Genomic DNA, 22,426 nt, shown 5'->3' on the forward strand with positions numbered 1-22,426 from the left:
AACTGTGTGAATTGCTTAACTGTAGGAGGGGTTCTGATCCTCAAATATTGAAGCCCTTTCGTTTCCGACTCTCTATATATTAAAGACAGAAGCTAGAGACAAAAAAAAAAGCTACAGACGAAAATAGAAGCTAGAGACAAACATAGAGGCTAGAGACAAAAATGGGTTCTGATCCTCAAATATTGCCACTGAGCCTTGACGCCCTTTCGTTTTCGGACTCTCTGTATATTAAAAATAGAAGCTAGAGACAAAAAAAAGAAGCTACAGACGAAAATAGAAGCTAGAGACAAACATAGAAGCTAGAGACAAAAATGGAAGCTATAGACAGTCAATTGTGTTTTCCTCGGAAATGATGCATTTTCCTTGATTTTAACTAGAGTATAGGTACCTTTTTTTATGTAGGTTCAAATATATTTTTTTTTATTATGTACAAAGGACTTTATTTATTACATATATATATTTATATTATTTTTTATGTACAAAGAACTTTATTTCGAAATACACTGTAAAATATCTAAAAATTGAAATTCATTGTAAAAGAAACCTAACCTTAGAAAAGTATATCAAAACAAATTATAAAAATACATAGGTAACCTCAAAAAAAGTATGTATGACACTGTAAGAAATAGTAGCTAACAATCTCTAGCAGATGGTCCAAACCTCAAAACCTCAACCTCAAAAACTTTCAAAATTCAATAAAAATCATTGCTCTTTGAAAAAATATGGATATATATGTAATTCTATTCTAAAAAATATCTTTGATGTTGTGTATTTTAAAAATAAAAGGCCCGTTGGAAAAAATCGTCTCATTTTCTATATTCCATTAAATTCTAATTATTTTGCAGTATTTCTCGAAACTGTAAATAAAAAAAAGATCAACTTCCCACTTGAAAAATCAGTGATCTGAGTATCTTTTGAAGTTCATTTGGTTGAGGACATACTGTGTACACGAATTAATAAAAACGTAACTATTATACATGTTTTCATTTATGTTCTCATAAAAAAACTTAATCATATACCGCTGTCCAAAAATGTCATAATATTATGAGGAAATATTCCTTGATTTGGTTGCGAATATATGGTAGCGTTTAATTAAGTTGTATTATTTATGGAAAAGCGTGCCGTTGCTACATTTGTGGCCATTTATCAATTTGCATAAATTATGTAATTTATGTGCGCAGTAGTTCGGGTCATAATGAAGCATGAGACTTTTTTCTTCTAAAAATACTTGAATAATGAACCAGAGAAAGCGATATGTGTGCTAAGAAGCACTTAAAAATAATGTTGTTTATCAGAAGCGTGGTGCGTGTTAATAAACCAAAATTAGTCGGTTGTAAGTCACCCTCGACTTCTCTCCCTATCAGCGAAATTAATTGAAGACGATAAATCGGAGGAATATCGCCTCTCATTAGTGCTATCGACTTCAAAGAAATATATCTCACCCAGAATTCGTGCAATCACGACTGGCAACATAAATATTGGAACGTGAACCGATGGCTGTCACTTTGAAAAATGATTGCGGCACCGCGATTTGTTAAGAAGACATTTACCAGCACTAGACTAAATAGTGGTAACATCTTTTCAAACGAATATATTAAACGAGGCATTAATTTTAATAGACGTGTACGTGTACGGGTACAAATAACCGGCCTCAAGAGCGGCTACAGTTTATATTTAATGTCCCATACAGAATTAAACCTCATTTGCTCATTTTTATTTAATGTCCATTTATTCGCGTATAAATTTTCCGTCGCGTAACAGATCCGTAAATCTTTCCGCGCTCGAGTATTTCATTGCTTAAGTAGTTTATAAGAAAGTAATTACGCTAATTTATGATTGGCTCGTAGCCTAAAACTTGTCGCTGGAACGTCAAACAAGACTTATTTCTTTTCATTCCCAAAATAGTTCGCGCGCTAGTGTCCTCACCTGAACCTGGCTATTTCTAATGATGCCTCAGGAGACCATTTTGCTGAATGATTATTAAATAATACTAATAGAAGGTGGAGGCCATAAGCTATTGTCATCATGTGTCCCCATAGATGAAAATATTATAAAAATGTGTTTTTGTTAAGTTCAGTTTTGACAACACCAGTTTTCCGTTTGAGCAACGCATGCCTCCGATAATAATCTACATAAATCACGTTCATCCTTTGAGCTAGAACAAATATCCTCAAGTATAAGAGAAAGGTCATTTGTAAAGAAAATAAATAGAGTTGGGGCTAAAACACTCCCTTGTGATACCCCGGTGTCCACTAGAATCTTTTTGGATATATACAACATCTCAAACTTTAACCCTTTCAATTTGGCTTCTATCACTTAGATACGATGATATTCACAATAGCGGTGAGCCACAATACCTTACTTTTCAAGTTTATTGAGTAAGTGAGCATGGCCAATGAGCTATCAAAAGCTATCGATAGATCGTAAAATATGCCGATGGTTTTGTGGTTTTCATTGACTCAATAGTATTGCTAAAAATAGAAGAACTTAATCTCTTACATTTTTGAAAATACTGTAGGTAATTTTCTGTTTTACTAACATCATCTTTTTTATGAAGTGGCACAATCATTGTAGACTTTAATTGATAAGGTAAATAACCGTTTTCAAATGAAATATTTAACAAACAAGTGAGACAGGAGACTTGATACTTCCATTAGTAATGGATCTTTTTCCTGAAAATTGCTTGATTATAATATACACTTCATTAATTGATATATTCGATAAGAAAATGAATTTGAATTAGAGGGTATATCGATACTTTTGCTTATATTTGTTCTTAAAATCAAATATTGACATGAATTTGTAAAAACATTATCGAAACTGTCGGCCATTTGTTTTCTATCATCAATTATTTCGTCTTGTGGCTGCATGTGGTCTGAAAACTTCTTAATAGAAGATATTTGTATTTATTCTAAGCAAATTTCAAGATTCTCTAGTGTCGCAGTAAAAGTGCAGGTTAGTTTGTTTTATCCATATTATTATTTCTTGAAAGTCTGCTTCGTTTCTTCAACAATCACACTAAATTTTAAAAAATTAGTTTAAGCGGAATCACAACTAAAGCGCCTGTTTTATATAAATTATTCGAAATATCTAATACTTCAAAGCATATGCATGTTATGATATGCTTTTTTTAATGACAAAAACTCTTATGGCCTGAGTTAAAATTTAAAATATGAATAGGATACATATATGACTTTAAGATTCCGAAAATAATATGGTATCTATCTATTTAGCAAGCAATATTATATATATATAATATATAATAGATTTTCGGACAAAAAGAGTAGGTATATAAAAAGATACCCTTATTTTTTATGTACCATCGCTCTTAAAGGTATAGACAGGATGATCACCCTGTACAGTGTGAATAACGCTTGCACCAATCCTTCAGTTTATTCAAGTTAAGAGAAACTATTTTAATTTCAACCGCTATGTAGATATCTGTTTGAACTAATGACTATGATACCTACACATTGTAGTATTTCCCGTTTATAAAACTGACATTATTAAATGGTATTTCTCAATATTTTAATAATTGCGTATATGATTTCTCATAAAATAAAACAGAAGATAATGTTTTTATGAGAACTCTGAAATCATATATTTATTAATAACATACCGTACATCTATAAAACAAGTAATAAAAATATTAATAATTTCTATTTTAGACAGCCATAAACTTCTATGTACAGTACCTACATTCTATTTTCGATATCATGTTAGGTATCTCGATTGCTATTAAAGGAAAAAATTGTCATTTTCCACGAAGGCCACTTTTTAAGAGACATCTTCACGATGAAACAAAATTTCTGTATGTTTTTCAATTATATACACAAAATGAAAATTCTGATATTTTTGTATGAAAGTTTACATTTTTTCGTATAGATTTTTTTGCATATAGAACGTATTCACATTTTTAATAAATATAACAGTTTTTAACTCACATGACAAAATTTTTGTCCTGTATTCTTCTAGTATTTTTTTTTGGCTTTACAAAAACGTATAGTTTGTTAGAATTATCCCAAAAAAGTGACTAACGTTTATGAAAATGACAACTTTGTGTAATAGTAATCGAGACCCTTCAACAATGAATCCATACAGTGAGTCTAATAGATTCAGATAATATTTTTTGAGGAGAATACTGGGGCTCGTCGATTTTTATTTTAAGGTGACCTGATCTATGTAGGAGCGCTATCGATGATTGTTTAAAGAGAATGTGGTTTATTTTCGTAAAGTTTGCCTAAAAACTTTTTCAGTAAATTTACATATTGCATTTAAATATTAGGTTAAGATAAGTTCTTTAGTTTTTAAACATAAATAATAAAAAAATCCTAAAGAAAAATGTAAGTCGGAACAAATATTTCTGTCCCCTAAAAAACCCATATAGCTTTAGATTTTGTATACTTACCCATCTTCCAGCCTCGTTGTTGTGCAAGTTCATTTTTTCCCTCAAAGACTTCCCTCTTTCTCCGGTGTCGACGAATTCGCGACTGACATCGAAACCAAATCCTATATTATCGGAACACCCACCCCACTCGAAATCCCTGACATTGGCCACGGCAGCGTTGTTACCATTCGCAAATACTTGAGGTCTTTCTCGATAGTGAGTTTCACAGTTGCAGGTGTCAATGGTGCCTTCACTACATGCTCTCGCTATTGCATGCGTTACAGCAGCAGAAGTAATTGCGTAAATGAATGCGGTCTCTCTACAACCTGAAACAAGAAGAAGGGTTCAGTTTTCAATATAGATGATGGCTTTGGGAGTGTCTGGTCTTTATTTTGTGAAGAACTGATTATTTAGTTCTCTTTTTCTAACATCAACAACATATTGGACAAAGATATTGCCATTTTTAGTTCAATCAAGACTGAAAGATTCAGTTACATTAATTAAATTTAAATATGAATATAAATACAATACGATCGTTACATACAAAAGTTAAAGGAATCAAGCAAGTTTAAATATTGACCTAGTCTAGATTTCAAGGAGTTAATTGCAGGTGCTCATACAAAATTGTTTGATAACGGATTCCACATATCAAACGTACAATTCTACACTAAATACCATCTTTTGCAGGGGGTCAAAACGTTCCTTTTTTATTGCCTCGTAGTCCCGAATGCCGACAGCAGACGTAGATTTCACTTGGCTAGTAGTTTGATTTTATCCTGAAGATATTTGTAGGTATGTCTATAAGATCACCAGGTACCTTCCTATCCCCATCGAACTGCAGATTTAGTTATGCAAGACGTGTTTCACGAGGAAGATGCTTAAATTCAATTCGTCATTGGACATCTAATAACGTAATAGCTTGCTAAAGTTCCTCCTTACTCCAAACAGATGCGCGTTTGCGTTGTTGCATTATCGCGACAAGAACGTATCTCGAGAAAGCATCCACTCAAGTGCATTTGTGGGGTTCCCTCCTCTTCAAACTGACAAAAGTGCCTCTTTAATATTGCAAATGCGCCTGAGTGAATGCCTTTGCGAGATATTGTGTTATCACTATATCGCAATAACGCGAACTCGCCTGTTAGTGGAAGTACTTCAACAGGACCCTGCGTAGGGTATTCATTTAATTATCGGTCAATTTACGGGATCCGCATTAGTATGTTTATGTCAAATTAGAAAAAAACCTGTACCCAGAAAAAAAACATTTTTCGACAAAATTTTATTTGAGTTACAACCGTTCATTTCTAAGGTAGAGTCTAGTTTGTCATTTATCCGATTTACTTAAGGTGGCCATATCCCTGGCCGAGAAATGGTGAAATTTCTGGCATTTTTAGGTACTGAAATCTTGAAAAGTAAAACGTGTAGAACAAAAGTAAGCACAAAAATAAAATCCTTGATGTGTTGTTTATTCATTGTTCCCATTTAAATTTACCCAAATAAAATAATAACTAAAAACAGCGTTCGTAAAACATGCGTTTTCTGTTATCCTAACCCCACATTTTAAGAATTATTTTCACGTACTTATAAATAAAGGTAAACAATTTTATATGAAGGACTAAGCAAGTAAATGTTATAAGAATATTTACATGTGGAATTATATATAAAAAAGTTAGTATTTTCGTAGATTTCAGTACCTAAAACCTTGATAGTTTGATCGTTTTTTGCACCTGTTTATTCGTTTTACTGTGGCGTCTTTGAAAATACTCAGGTGGCATGACATAACATTCCTATTATTTGATATGCTTTAGATTATTCCGTTATTAAATCTTTGAAATTATTTGTCTTTGAGAAAAACACTATTTAAATAATATGGGGCCCTTAATTAGTTTCACACAAAAATTCGTCTTGTCAATTACTTTTAAATTTGCTAAATTTCGAGGAAAATAACTAAAAGAAAAATTAAAAAATAATCCCTTACTTCAAAAATGTCAGAAGCTTGATTTTATATTGATGAAAATGATTTGCTTTACTCTAACGCAAATATCTTCAAAGCAGTAAATTTTATATTCTCTTTTCAATCAAAATATAAATATTTTAAGAGAAATTGAAAAAAGATCTCTGTGGAATTGACAATTAAATTGCCAAGATAATATCTGGAATACCAGACTATTTTTTTCAAAAGTAATATTTTAACACTCTTTGGACGATAAAACTGGTCTTAATCTCTGTATGACGTTCAACCACTGTTTTCTAGGTGATCCTATATAGTAGAATTGAAAGCATTTTCTTAAACGATTTTTAAAAATGTTTGTTTTTCCAATCGTTTTAGTTTAAAAACTTATACTAAATTATGCGATAATGTACATCATCGATATTTTCTATACCTGTCAAAGTTAATTTTCTCCAAATTCCGAAGTTGTATCTCATAATTTTGAAAATGTCAGAGAATTTTTTTTTTCAATTTCGTACTAATAAACTCATAATTTAGGCTAAAATGATAAAAAAAATAATTCTATTATTATTTTATATTCCTTTAAGAAAAAAAAGGATAAAAAAATTGTAAAAAACAAAAAAATAGAGAGCTTAACATTAGTGTGTTGCTAAACGGTAAAATAAACTTTTCTTCTTGACATTCTTTGAAATTTTGAAAAATAATGTAATTTTATACAGTATTTGTAATGTCAAAAACAGATAGAAAATTAAAAGACAGCTTTCTATGTTTGGCACTCTAATTTTGCGATAATCGACTAATACCTAAACATTCTTCCATATACCGGGTGTTTCAGAGTCGAAGTGACAAAAGCCTAGGAGAGATTCCATTCAGCAAAATATGTAAAAAAAATTCATATGAACATGTGCCGCAAGTGCTTCGTTTCCGAGATACAGGGTGTTAATTTTTTTTTTAAATTAAGTTTTTTAACCGATTTGAATGAAATTTTTACGGTTTATTGAAACATTAAGCATATCATACATCAACTGGACCAATTAGATTTGATCCAGAATTATTTGTCGAAAAGAATAAATAAAATAAAAACGAAGCGAGACACGAAAAATATTCAAGAGACACAAATATACGATTTTTAGTGGGTTTATCTGAATATTACATAAAAACTACAAATAACTATAGGGTGATATTCTTTTCTACAAAAAAAAAAAGACTTGCTTCATGGGTACTCCCCTGAAAATTCTGGATCAAATTTAATCGGTCCAGTTGATGAATGATAATTGTTTTAATAAACCGTAAAAATTTCATTGAAATCGACTGAAGCGTTTTTTTAAACTCAATTTAAAAAAAATAACACCCTGTATCTCGGAAACGAAACACTTGCGGACCCATGTTCATATTAACTTTTTACATATTTTGCTGAATCTCCCCTAGACTTTTGTCACTTCAACACTGAAACACCTAGTGTACTTATTTATTGACAATAAAATCTATAATAATATGTTTTCTTGCCACCTATAAAACTTCAGTAAGGTTGAGTATTATGGATATAACGACGCCGTTGGCCAAATTTAGTAAAAAAAATAACATTTGTTGGTTATAATTTTGCCCCTGAAATGATCACAAATAAAGCAATAATTTAATTACAAAGAAGTTCGGTTCTTTAAAATTGCATTAAAATAATATGTCTAATTGCAGAGGTACTTACAAATTAGCCAAACAACTCGAGCCTCTCAATTTATTTTTCTACTTATTTGCTTTGACAGCGGCTTTTGTCCTGGGACATACCAAATACAAAAGAGTAATTGGCCCACTAGGTTTCTACATGTCCACCACAAAGAGCATGACAAAGCAGGAGTGGCTGTGTTCGCAAACATCTGGACATGCATGTCTTTTATATTCCCACCCTTTGACAAATGTTAATAGGATACAAAAAAGCTCATTCACATTAGCTGGTATTAGGGTACTTACACATCATCAAAGGAAATACGTTTTTCAATTATTTTTACGTACTACTCCTGGAAATATACTTCCAACTGATGACTTCAAAATTTGTTTTCAGCGGTTGATGAATCGCTGGCTCATAATGACGCTGTGACACAAACCACTATGTAGAAGGAATCAATGGGGCATGTGAGACGTAGTTTCATTCATAGTACGCCAATTATATAAAAGCCCTTAAAGGATGACTCCCTGGGGATAAATTACTACCTAAGCTTTCCGGTATATTGCAGACTTGCAGCGAGTTATCCTTTGATATACAAAATTCGGAAGGCCGGGCTGTCTGCGGGCTTTGATAGCTTTAGATTCGGTTAAATGGGAGGATCCTATCTATTTATTAGAGCTGAAAGAACTAACAAAAGGCCGTTTCATCTTTGGATTACCCAGACCTATTTAGAGCAACTCCACATAAGAAAAAGCTCCCGTAGGCCGAACATTAAACAGGGCTAATTATTATCTAAGTACTAATTATTAAAAAAAAACAAAGTGAAATGAATTTTTAGGCATTCCTGTGATCTACCTAGTTCAAAGTTTTTATAACGTTGTTACAGCAATTTTGCCTGAAGTTTTTTTTATATAGAGGTAAAACCACATAATCAATAAATAAATTTTTGTGGAGTTAAATTTACGCTAAAGATTTAAATAAGGATTTGAAAATATATTTTTTAGCAGGAAAAAGCACTAATTTTCCATTTTCTGAGAAATATCAAGGTCAGGAATAAATTTCACTTATAGTATCGTATTCACATATAAAATGTTATCCAGAATGTTCTTCGGTCGGGGTCACCACTGTGGAAATGTGCAGATTTCAAAAACTCTTGCTGTCAAAGAATAAAGTCTCGTTGTTTTAAAAGGGTTTAGGTATCGCCTTAAAATACTGTCGGAGCATTTACAAGCTTTACAAAATTTATAGTTAAAATAATATCTATTTGTCCATTCTCTTATTTACATAACAACCTCCTGTTTCTTTTTTCATCATCCTGCTTGATTTTCAAAATATTGTATTATGTTGTTAAGGGATGATAGTAAATGGACCACGAGTAGGTATACAGGGTGTTTCAGTTTGAGTGAATCAAACTTTAACCACAAATTTGAACTCAATAAATATTTCAGAATTGCATTATAAAGCAAGGATCTAAGTCCCGCAGTTTTCACTGTACAGGGCCGTATTGGACGGTTGTTAAATCATATTATTTACGAAATCGTTGGTATGCTTATAACAAATTGATTCAAATTTGGTGTGGTGTTAACATTTACACATGTGTATAATTTACTGTAAAATTTACAAATCTTTGTTGGTCAGTGGCGTAGGAATGGGCAGTGAAGTGGGGATTTTTTTACCCCAACTTCTACGCCAATCACCTAATAATCATTTGGGATTCATTTTTAGATTCCGTGGACAATTCTACATATGCACTTGTTGAATATCGGTATAAAGTATCGTTTTACCGAAAATTTCAGTTGAATGGGAGGCCGTTCTTCTGATAAAACTTGAATATTCATCCATTTTTTTAAATACATTAATTAATATTGCAAATCTTAAAGATAAAATGACAGTTTCTGATGACAGACAAGTCTATTACTGCTTAGTTGTTTTTTTCATAGCAATTGTTAGTACGGATAGTGTAATGGACGCACGGCGCAGATTTAAAGCTAATATGTAGGTGTAATTTTTTGTTTAATTATATCGGACCGTTGAATGAGCAAGAATATCTATAATTGCTCCAGAATGGCACAAATGAAATTTTAGAGGGGGTGCCATTGAATATGCTGGCCACCGCACTGCAGCGCAACAAAAAAATGAGCTCAGAGGGAGAATTCACCACATTACGAATGCAATAAATAATACACAAGGGATTATATTTGGAATTTACCAGTCGTTTCGCCGATGTAAAGACATATTATTTAATATTGTTTAGAAGTTAATGCGTGACATTATAATAATATTAATTTAAAATTTATTTCCTATAAGAAACTAAATGGTAAAACGATACACTATACCGATTTTCAGTATATCTTTTTTATGTAGAATTGTCCACGGAATCTAAAAGTGAATCCCAAATGATTGGTCATTGGCGTAGAAGATGGGATAAAAAAATCCACCTTTCCTACCCATTCCTACAACACTGATATACAAAAATTTGTCATTTTTACAGTAAATTATGCACATGTGTAAATGTTAACACCACACTAAATTTTAATCAATTTGTTATAAGCATACCAAAGGTTTCGTAAATAATATGATTTTAACAACCGAAAAATACGGCCCTGTACAATGGAAACACCGTTGCTTTATAAGCCAATTCTAAATTATTTATTGAGTTCTATTTGTGGTTAAAGTTTGATTCACTCGAACTGAAACACCCTGTATATACACCACATGACATATTTTGTTTTCACCCAAATAATGGATTATCTGAGAAATATCGAGCTCATGGGTAAATTTTATGAATGGCATCTAGTTCAACACCTCAAAATACTGCAAAAATGAAATATTTGGACAAAATTCAGAAAAAAAATAGTTTTGGGCCAGTTTTCACACAAATAGTGAATTTTTTGAGAAATATCGAGACCATGGACCCATATTTGGACCAGTTTTTACCCAAAAATTTCATTGTTCTCCGAAATTAGTAATGAAGTCATGAATTTTGACTACAGGATCGTGTTCAGCGCAACGAATTCCTTAGAAAATGTCATGTGAGTCTCTTGGGTTTGGACTTTTTTTTGTGTGATTGTGTGTAAATTTAGGTACGTTTATTTATTTTATTTGACATATTGTGGTTGAAAAGCTAAATAATGTTTTTGGATATAAGATAAAATTGACTTTTGCACAATCATTTGCGTTTTTTTGCAAATGGTGCATTTTCAGTGATTTTCACCTGAGTACTACCTCTGTGATTACTTAATATTTGACCTAAAATAGGAAACCTAATCTCAAGAGGGTCACAATTTAAAACGTCTATGCCGAAAATGTCGACTGGCGACCTCTACAAAATACTGATCAGGAAACCGGTCTACGTTTGATGGCTCTCCTGACGAATGTTCATCGCTATTTACTAGATATTGGTGGTTGTAATTCAATGCTAGTCGAGGTATCTAGCCCGCGGGGTAGTTGTTTTCCAATAACATCATCAATTAGAAAGGTGACATTCTTTGATTTTTTTCCCATAAAAACTACGACAAGTCTTTATGGTTGATATTCAACAAACCTCCAATTTATGACAACTTTACTACACAGAACACCCTGTATAGCACTAATATCTTAGGTTTAGTTGCCAATAAATGGTGCGCAGTCAAATGGGAAAATCAACTAACAAGATCTTTCATTTAAAATGTCATCGTAAATGATATGTAGCACCTAATTACGCCATAAAACAAACCGAGTTAATAAATATCGTTGGAGCACTTACAACCAGCCGTAATGATCTAAATCTTACTAATATTCAATCGAGATCATGTAGTGATAAACAACAGTGTTTTGGAACAATACAAGAGCATGTAGGCCAGATACTTATATATCACTCTCTCCGCGGGTAGTCCCGTGATGACGTAATTACCCAGCCTTTCCCCAGGGGGTACAGATTATCGGAATCATAATAACTCATAAGATACAGCTGGGACCTTACCGAGAAATATACACTTTTTAACCTTTTTAACACTTTGGAAAATAATAGCGGGTACTTAAAACGCCGTTAAACAAGGATTTTGTTATATTAGTAGCTAATGATAATAATTGAGCCGTTAAAACAATAACATATTTTAACGGGGATAAAATAGAACCACGAGCAGGTGATTTATTTTCCAGAATTTTGCAATGTGGTTTTGGGAAAACATTTATTAATATGTTGAGAGGTTTATGGGTGTTTGTGAATGTTTATTGTTTTATTTTTCGGCGACTGATATGGGATTGTTTACACCGTTGTTAATTAACATTTATATTGTTTGTAGCCATATTATTCAAACTAATTTAAAGGCAGTATTTTTAAAGTGGGACCATTCCTAATTCATTCCTAATACATTAAAAAGACAATACTTTATTCTACATGGTGTTTGGTAAGTCGATGCATTCCTTGCAGGAGGTTAGGGTACAAGTGATTTGTGATATATTTCCTTAATATACCATATTCCGAAAACGCTTAGTTTCTGATCTACAGGGTGATAAAGTTTCAATAAAAAAAATGTAAATTTATAAATATTGCGGAAACCGCTTAGAATATTTTAATGAAATTTTACAAGCTTTGACAATTAACAACAATACATATTTTAAATGAAAATATTCTTTTTAATTTCACCAGTGGCGTGAGCACAGGCGAGTCTTTAGATATTTTGAAATGCAATAAATCGATTTTATTTTTTTTACTTGAAAACGGTGTGTCATAAGAAAAACAGTCGAGATACCTTTTCTCTTCCAAATTGAACAAGGAATTCAAAAATAATTTTTATTTTAAGAAAAATCAGTGATATATCATTTGCTTCTTTAACAATATCTAGTGATATGTCTGTGCGCACGCCACTGGTGAAACTGAAAACAATATTTTTATTGTAAAACATGTTAACTGTCAAAACCTGTAAAATTTCATTAAAATATTCTGAACGGTTTCCGCAATATTTATAAATTTGCATTTTTTTATTAAAACTTAACACTTTGTAGATCGAAAACTAAGCGGTTTCGGAGTATATTAAGGAAATATATCACAAATCACTTGTACTACAACCTCCTGCAAGGAATGCATCGACTTACCAAACACCATGTATACTTTTTTATATGGCTTATGCTACTTCAAAATAAGTTAATTTAAATTATAGGTGTTACGATCTTTCTAAATTTCCAAAAATTAGTAGTAGAATATTTGAAAAGCAAAAACGGTATTAGTTTTTTTTTACTTAGCCAACTTTTTAATTTCGATTACAGGAAAAATTCTATAAATGTTGGTTTAGGGCTTTCAAGTAAATATTGCAAAAGCGAATAGCGGAAGCGGAAGCGGAAGTTAAATATAATACATGTACTTCAAGTTTGTAAGTGGCTGGATCATTTTCAATAGGAAATCGGTAATAATTCTTAATATATAAACTAAAGTCAAGTAGAGAACAATAAATTTAAGTTAATACAAATAAGTGTAAGAGATTTAAAAAAAAACCATAAATTTGTTAGCCTTAAAATTTAAGACTTTTACATATTCAAGTATCTTATTGAATGTTACCATAGATGTCCTAGAAGAAGAATTACTAGTTTTTTTTTTACAAGAAACGCCGAATGAGACCAATTTTATTTGCAAAAAGAACTACCCCTTCAGAAATCTTAAATTAAATTACTTTATTTTAAAACAAGAATTTTTTAAATATCTTGCTGAGAAAAGAGAGAATGTAGATATCACAAACTTGAATTAGGACATCTTCAAAGTGATTAAGCGTAGCCCTACTATCATTTAAGGTCTTATAATCAAAATTAACAAATTTCGGTTATCTCGTGAATGATTTGTAGTTTCTAAAATGATCCTGGTTGAAACATTTCCTTGATCCACCCAGTGTAGCAAGAGCAAACGACAAATTTAAAAGAAAACGAAAAGGAAAGTAAGGGAAAATGTGGTATATTTTAACGCAAATAGGTGACTTGCTTTCCTAAATTTAGTACCCGAAAACCATAAACTGGTAGCAATTCCGAACGACGTTACGCTTTAAACAACCGTGATAGTTTTATTGGCCAGTTTGTTGAAATGCAGCAAGCTTTGAATAAGACTCATCCATCATTATAGATTTATGGTAGGTATTCATCCACGGTAGCTCTTCCAGTACCATGCAAATAATGTCAATCTGTCGTTTTGATAAAAGAAAATTTATTGTATTATTATCGCCGTGATCATGACCAGCCGATATGAAAAGGTAAGAATTCGTCACGTCCATCTGGTGGAATTCGTGGAACTCGAAGAGGAAACAAATTGAAATCAACAGTGTAATAATGTTTTTATGATTTATCGTGTTGCATTGATATTAAAAAAAATGGATATATGATCAATACTCGGCATATCTCAACGTGCGGCGACGAATGCCGTTCCCCAGCACGGCAATAAACAACTGGAATCATAGCAGAGCTGTCATATTCGACGGTGCAAGTATCATTATATGTTTATTATATCTCTCTGTACCGATATACGAGATACATTGCACATATTTTGTATTATTTATAGTCGTTTTTGCGCTGGTTATTGTACTTTTATTATATCCCTCTCGCAATGATATATGCTCTCACTTTTCACACTTAGGAAACTGAGATATCCAGTTCATCAAATTACTTCAATTTAAAAAACAGTACAGCTTTATCAAATCTTTTTATGTTTTAATTTTTTATGAGATGGTACATACCTATATTTTTATGACCAGTGGAAACAAGTGTGAACCAGTGGTACAAAATATATTATCTATATTAATATAAATAATATATTAATATTTTAGTAAATGATTCTGGAAAATTTCTTTTTTATTGTCTGCAACCGAACCTATTTGTTCAAATTTGGCAACTAATATTATCACAGTTGTTTCATTCGGGGCGTCGTTGTAATTTGCGCACAGTCTCCGTTACACACTCTCACTTGTAATAAAATTTCACAATCTTCACTCGGTCATCTGCGTACGAGTTTTCGCACCTCGATTTAATTTCAATTTTGACTCACTCTTAATTAATTAATAACAGAATCTGCATGTTAGTTTCATCTTCTGTATGGGCATACCTGATGGTACAAAAAGTGGTCATCTTCGGAACTTGTAAATTGATATCTGATTTTTTTTTCTACCGGGATGGCGTTCATTCATGAAAAGTACATGACACTACAAACTTAAAGTGCGGATATAAAAATTGAAGCCAATTTAATTCATCTAATTGTAACTTTCTCTAAGTTGAAATTGATTTAAACAATTTGTTTGCCTTAGTATAAACTTAACAGCAATTAAACAAACTACATCAAAGATAGCAACTAAACTCTAGCAAGGATTCGTATTAGAAAAGTGTCTATATTTGGGAAAGGCACCTTATGTAACTTTCACAAAGAAAAAGTGAACGGCGTTTATGAAAAAGCTTACAATGGATTTACAAATTGTCCGAGTTTTATCTATAAAATTTGGAACATCTGAACAAGAACACGTTATTCTAATTTGGCTAATGGCCTATTAATACCTGAATCTGGACTGTCCGAAGCGATCAATTTGTCAGATACTTAATTAAAATAATTCTTGAGACAGCACCAAATTGGTCGATTTAGTAACAAAATCAGGTATATGGGAATCGAAAAAAAGTAAAGTGGTATTTCGGATAGTCCTTATCGACAGATCTACGGAACTTAGACGCTATTTGTTATTTTACCTGATAAAGCATCTTATAAACTCGGCCTATTAGTCCCAATTGATCGGTAATTTGACTCTTTAATCAATGCTCAGTCACCGGTTTCTCGTTTTATTAATACTGGCTAGTAGCGATCGCTTTTACAACAAACTAGGCTCTCGGAAACTTTTGACAGTATCAGTTTCGGTTAATCTTCCGTAACACTGGACTTCTTAAGCTCAGCTGACTCAACTGTCCTCAAACTATAGACTCAATAGGGGTGACTGTATATGTAAACCTTCTAAAGTTCTACACTATATTAAGAAACAAATGGGGAAATTCTTTCTCCGCAAATGGGATATTCTGATATCAAGCAAACGTATGCATATATAAACTGTAAAAATTGACATGAACACTTTATGTTCCGAGAAACTGAAGACTTTATTATAAAATTTAAATTAACTAATCTAGGTGAAGTCATTCCTCGAATATATCATTTGCTCTCGGACCGCCAATTTATGAAACTGACATGTTTTTAGTTCTATCGCAAATATTAGCTTGAAATGAATTAGGTATATTAATTAGGTATTATATGGTACATATTTATTTAGCGTAAAGAAAATTGTAACCTATAAATTACTACATAGCCTGCTTCTTCTTTTCTTGTTAAAAATTAACAGATTAAACAACTTTTATAAAAAAATTGTTTTATGCCAAGAATCTGTCCAAATAGTTTATATATAAAACATAGGCGGAGAGATGCCTCCTTAAGGGGTCTACAGCCACTTAAAAATGAATCCCTGAAAACCGTTCCAAATATCTTCGAAACCCTTCCAGATAAAACATTTAAATTTAGAACTTAATGTTACAATTTTACTGTTATGTTGCGAATATAATCGCTGAAAAGTAATTTCCAAATTTTAGTCAAAGATGTCGCAGACTGGAGAGGTTGTAGATAAATATTACTCCTACCAAAAATAGGGAATTAATTTTCCTCTTATATATACAGGGTGATTCATTAATAATTGTACATATGCTAACTGGATAATCCTAGGCTGAAAATATGAAGAACTGACACATAACGCTCAAATAAAATATAGCTCCTTACGGAGTTACAGGGGTTTTATTCAAAAATGTAACTCAGTAAGGAGCCATATTTTATCTAAACGTTTTGTGTCAATTCTTCATATTTTCTGCCCATATTATCCAGAGAGCGTATCTACAATTATTAATGAATCACCCTGTATAAAGTACAATTTCCCTTCTTCATAGTGAAAAATGTCTACTAGAAAATTGCTTGTTTTATTTGTTAAGATAATATAAAAATTGATAAAAGTTGGACAAAAAATGTATTTATTTGTTATTCAGTAATATTAATCAAACACTGTTTTCTTTTGTATCTTTGTTTCAACGGCTTTCTTTAACTTTGCTTTTATAAGAACTGTTTTTCTTGGTTCTAAGAAAATCAAGATTTTTCAGTTTTTTTTTTTTTGTTACGGGTATAATGGTATTAATACCATAACCCATAACAATATTATGATTCTAGAGTTCATTAAAATTTCTCACGAAATTTCTAAATAATCAATAGGTACCTACTCCTGTTTTTCGTCACTTATCATCGATTAGAATTGGTGTTTAGAAAAAGCATTTTGTAGCACGGAATATCATTTTAAAATCAATTTTACTCAAATGATGCAACCCATCAAGATGATTTAAAAGCACTTTTTACTACAATTTTTTTTTTTTTTTCATAAAAAGAGAGCAGTATTTTGCCAAATCTCCCTCCCTTCATTAAAAATTATTTGATTAAAAACCTAAATATAATAACTACTTTCACATTTCATTGCTTTACCTTCAACAACTTCAAAGATACTTGAAAAAATAAAACTTTCAGTGGCTCACTTTAAAGGGGCTATAGCCCCCCTAGAAAAGGTTTCCCACTTATGTTCATATTAGGAATATAAAATATATGATATACGGTTATCCAGATTTGAAACAGTGAGGAATCTGGGTATTACATTTGACACAAAGCTTAATTTTAATAATCATATAAATAAAACTATGAAAATATATGAATTTATAATAAGTAATACTAAATAATTTTTATAATTTAAGTGCTATTGAACAGCTGTATATATTCTACGTTAGATCACAATTGGAATACTGTGAAATCAATTATAGTCCATTTTATACTAGCTATATAGACACAGTTCTGTGAGTGCAAAATAAATTATTAATTTTCTATACATACTATAAGAAATTTGGTATAATATATGATATTACAGTTGAGAAGAATATGTTAAGAGAAAGATATAATCTTAAGTACCTCAAGAGTAGAAGGAAGTCTGGTCACATCATTCTGCACAAAATATTGAGTGTTAATGTTGATAATCCTACTTTTCTCTCATTAATATGTTTGAATGCACCAACATATCTTACTAGAATCTCCAGAACCTTTTATCTTGAACCAGTTTCAATGAGATATCAAATGAAAACCCCACTTTATAGGATTTGTTCTAATTACAATACTGTCCAGCAAAATTGTGACATATTTAATAATAATGCAAATTATTTAAAAATATTGTTAAATCGATTGTTTCTAATAAACTTTTAATAATATTTGGATAGAATATAATTTTTGTTACAAGAACTAAATGAAATTCCCAATAACGATGAATTGTTTAATCAAGTGAAAGAGGGCACAGGAAAAAATCGACATTCAATATAAGATCAGTAGAGATAATAAAAATTCGTTATTATTTATTGGTTTAACTACCTTAAGCAATATAATATCTAGCAGACTACTAAATCATGAGAATGAAGATGTATTTTGTATGCTAACATCTACCTGCCACCCTGAATAATACAATGCAGGACACCTGTAGAGCTCTGGCCCACGCGAACTATAGAGTGTCAGTTGTAAATGCCTTATTAACTACGCATTTTTCATTCTTGTTTGTAGATATATTTCAATACCTCTCACTAGGTACTTGCGTTTATTTTTAGCGGCAAGACCTATCTATAGAGTGAGTCCGTTCAATGGGAAGTTTCCCTAACGCAAAGTACGATGGCTAGAGAAATGGGGTGTGTAGTCCTTCCTATTTTTTGTTATGCAAATTAAGTTTTTTGAGCAATTAAACTGGTTCAGTACGTCCTCCCCCAGTATTTCAACTGCATCTGTACAAACTCAGTTTAGCCGTTATGTAAGCGGTATGCTTTTTTGGTCACAGTGCCCTTTTATGCAAGTGGTTCTATTGATAAAAAATAATGTACCTTAATTGGAAACATTTTTCAAAATTAATAGTTATTGCAAAACTTATGTGTAGTGAGAAATTTAATTTGAATTTACTTTTTTTTTGAAATCATGTAATTTTTAATATTACCGTCGTTAATGAATTTAAATTGAGGAACATGAATTCTACCAATTAGTTCAACTTAAACTTTTTGCTGACAAACTAAACTAACATATGAAGAAACTATAAGTAACATGAGCAATTTTAGACCTCGAAATTACCTGGTAGCGTTTGTGGTCTTTTATTTGAATACACTCTGTATACATAATATAGTCATAAAAGTAACTTATGTAAAAAATGCAGGGTATCCCAGAAAAGAAGGCCAATCTAGTAACCACAAACTTCTGGAAACAAAATGAGATGATTTAGATAAACTTGCATGTATTGTATACAAAAATATTTCCTTGCATTAAAATAGAATTTGCAACGTTGATGATTTTGGAGACAATTAATTTCAACTTTTCAATTGACTTTGACACAGTTGTTATTTATTCCATCGCAATTGTGACGAATTTATAGAGATTTGTACATTTGGGAAAACAAATGAAACTCGAGGTTGCCATGTTTGTAACTTTTAAACAAAAGGAGATATCAAAAATAAGTTTATTTGAAAGTTTATCTCTGTCTTCCCTAACATGAAATGAAATAGGTAATATTTTTGTCTCAAACGGAAGCCTAAAGTGATCCTATTTCAAATCCCCAAGCGAAATTTTTATCCGCGTTTTTTATTAGCCAATAGCAACCCTGGGGCATCGAATTTGAGACAATTAGTACATAACCACTATGGGCTGCTTCATGATGTGCACTGAATTTAAAATAATGTAATATAAAAAATGTTCAATAAAAATAGAGATTTTTTAAACAAATTATAAAAAATATTTTTAGATATTCCCAACAGTGCAATTAAAATTATGAAAATACTCGTACGTTATCAATAAAGGTCCCAAAATTAGGTAATAATGGAAATCTACTCCTCCTTCTTTTTTTTTATTAGGGAAAAAAGAACATTTTCTTTCTGCTGAAAGTAGATTCTTTGATTCAATATTATTAATTATTTCCTAGACATAAACGAAATTCCTTCATACTACATCAGAAAAAAAGTTCATTGGATTAAAATCTGGAGAGCATGGTGACCATGGAACAGGAGCGTTTTCACATTGTCTAGTCTAAGCGGTTTGGGAATGACTGACTTATTTAAATACTGATGCACATTTCTACCATAATGAAGAGTTGAATTCACATATTTTTGTTAATGGCAAATTCTAAATCGCTAGATCGGACGGTGCTAAAATGTTCCTGTTCATTGTCCACCATGATACCCAGATTTTAATCCAATGGATTACGTTTTCTGAGATTCTATGAAAAATATTATTTATGCTGCAAGAAATTATTAATATTATAGAGATAAAATCCTCAGGGCGGTTAACGAACTTCAGCAAAAAGAAAATGTATTTCGAAACATAAGACACCGATAAAAAAATCTCTACAATAGAGGAATGCAAAATCGAAAACTTATTAAATCAGTTTTTTCATAATAAATTAGTCAATTGAAGGAACAATGGTTTGTAATAAAATCAACAAAAATGCTAGAAACTACTAGTTGTAACGTTACAGTCCGTACAATATTTGTTGAGATAGAATTCCAAGAAAAGAATAAACCAATAAAGTTCTGTTATCGGAACTACTGCAACAGTTTATCGCGGCAAGTGCGTGCCTTGAAATTTTCCGTGTTATTTTCAGAATATTAAAATATATATAAGGTAAATATACAGGGTGGTCCGAATTTTATGCAGGAAACTTCGAGGGCAGATATATCTCTTTAAAATAATATGTGTTTGCCTTATAAACATAGGTCTGGAACGCCACCGTTTTAGAGATACACGGTGTTGAAGTTGTCAAAAAAAATTGATTTTTTGTTTATATCTCCGGAATCTATTAACCGATCTCAATAAAATTTGGTACATATAATGTATGATAGTAGGCCTTATATTCCCTGAAATATGAGCTTTAAAGGTTCAACCAGTGGTGTACAACTGGACAGGGGTCACCCCCTTTTTTACAAAAAAACCTACGCCACTGCATTTTTTACATGTCATTGTAACTGATTTATATTTTAATGCACAAAATACGTAAAAAAGGTGACTTTAATTTTTTCCCTAAGATTCGCCGTTCTCAAGTTATTCATACCAATACAATCCCCTTGTGGCAGACACTTCTAACGATAATATTACAAGAATATTTGTTTATGTTTAAAAGTAAGTGCATATCAACAAAAGTATTTAGACTTCTTTCTACACTACCTGTGAGGTAGTGTGCGATATAAACAAAAAATCAATTTTTTTTTAAAACCTCAACACGCTGTATCTAGGATTTTATTGGAGTGCGCAAATCTCCAGAAACTCGTAACAGCTGTAATAGAATAAATAAAACCGTGTCAAATTTAAACTTAATATCTGGAATCATTACGAAAACTATTAACTAAGTATTAACGGTTTGCATGTTATAAAGGAAGAATTTTTGAATATAGGTTTTGACTAAATCATTTCATTTTGATTCCAGGGGTCTGTACTTACCAGATTAGCCTTCTTTACTGGGACACCCTGTACATTTGTGACAGGTGATATAAAAATTGTATTCGCACTCACCTCTGTCGACAATTTTTCCAAAAAGGTTCTTCCCCCTTAAAAAATTTCGCGTAGAGCAGTTCCACCTCTGGTTCCTAAACTGATACTGGCACTCGTGTATTGCACTATTCGCACCTTTTGCTATGGCCGCCAGTAACCCTGGATTTTCCCTGGCTAGTCTCCTCTGTTTCCTTCTAAGGGTACTGTGCACTGACGCATCCATATATAATACACCGGGTGACAGAGGAGAAAGGTTATTTGGCTCTCCTGCTTTTGCTATCCCCCTGAAAACGATTAGTTTTAAAGTGACGAAATGTGAATACTGATAACGTAGTAACAACTTAGTTTTCATAACGCATGCACATAATAATTGTTCTAATTACGCCGGACAAATTTTACAATACATATGCATATATTATGTACAGTGTGTCCCACTTAAGCATTAGCCACCCATGTAAAATTGTTATTTATTGACCTATTTGTTTCAACTTTTTTTTGTTTGATAAATCTCAGAAAAAGGAGTAGAATGTATAATTTCTGTATTTTCGTGGCCTAAGTCACGGCCAACTAAGACGCGTTTTATAGGAAGAAAAAACGAGAAGTAATATTAGCGATTTTTTTGACAAAAACTGCACCGGATTCTTATTCAGGACTATCTAAAATCTTACTATACCAATTTTTGCTGTGATAGAATTCAAGGTACTGCAGAAAATTAAACCTTAATTATTTAAACCAACTGAAGATTTATTTACGAGACATGCATTATTTGAATATTGTGCATCGTTATAAAGGAAACATTTATTATTATTATTATTATTATAACACAGATATTCTGCAGTAAGTTATATTTAAGGCACATGTTGATTA

General features: G+C 31.6%; 1 protein-coding gene across 4 annotated transcripts in view; it reads right to left on the minus strand.

Moving 5' to 3' along the window:
- The window catches only part of LOC108909122 (protein Wnt-1), a 46,037-nt gene that overhangs the window by 14,285 nt on the left and 9,326 nt on the right, over window positions 1–22,426 (minus strand). For all 4 annotated transcript variants that reach the window (XM_018713360.1, XM_018713359.1, XM_023454647.1 and 1 more), the window contains exons 2-3: window positions 21,581–21,843; window positions 4,409–4,713 (exon numbers count right to left, since the gene is read on the minus strand). In XM_018713360.1, the coding sequence (XP_018568876.1) occupies window positions 4,409–4,713; window positions 21,581–21,843 (568 nt within the window). The remainder of the gene's footprint in view (window positions 1–4,408; window positions 4,714–21,580; window positions 21,844–22,426) is intronic.

Source organism: Anoplophora glabripennis, unplaced genomic scaffold, assembly GCF_000390285.2.
Source record: "Anoplophora glabripennis isolate ALB-LARVAE unplaced genomic scaffold, Agla_2.0 scaffold367, whole genome shotgun sequence".
Taxonomy (NCBI): Eukaryota; Metazoa; Arthropoda; class Insecta; order Coleoptera; family Cerambycidae; genus Anoplophora; species Anoplophora glabripennis.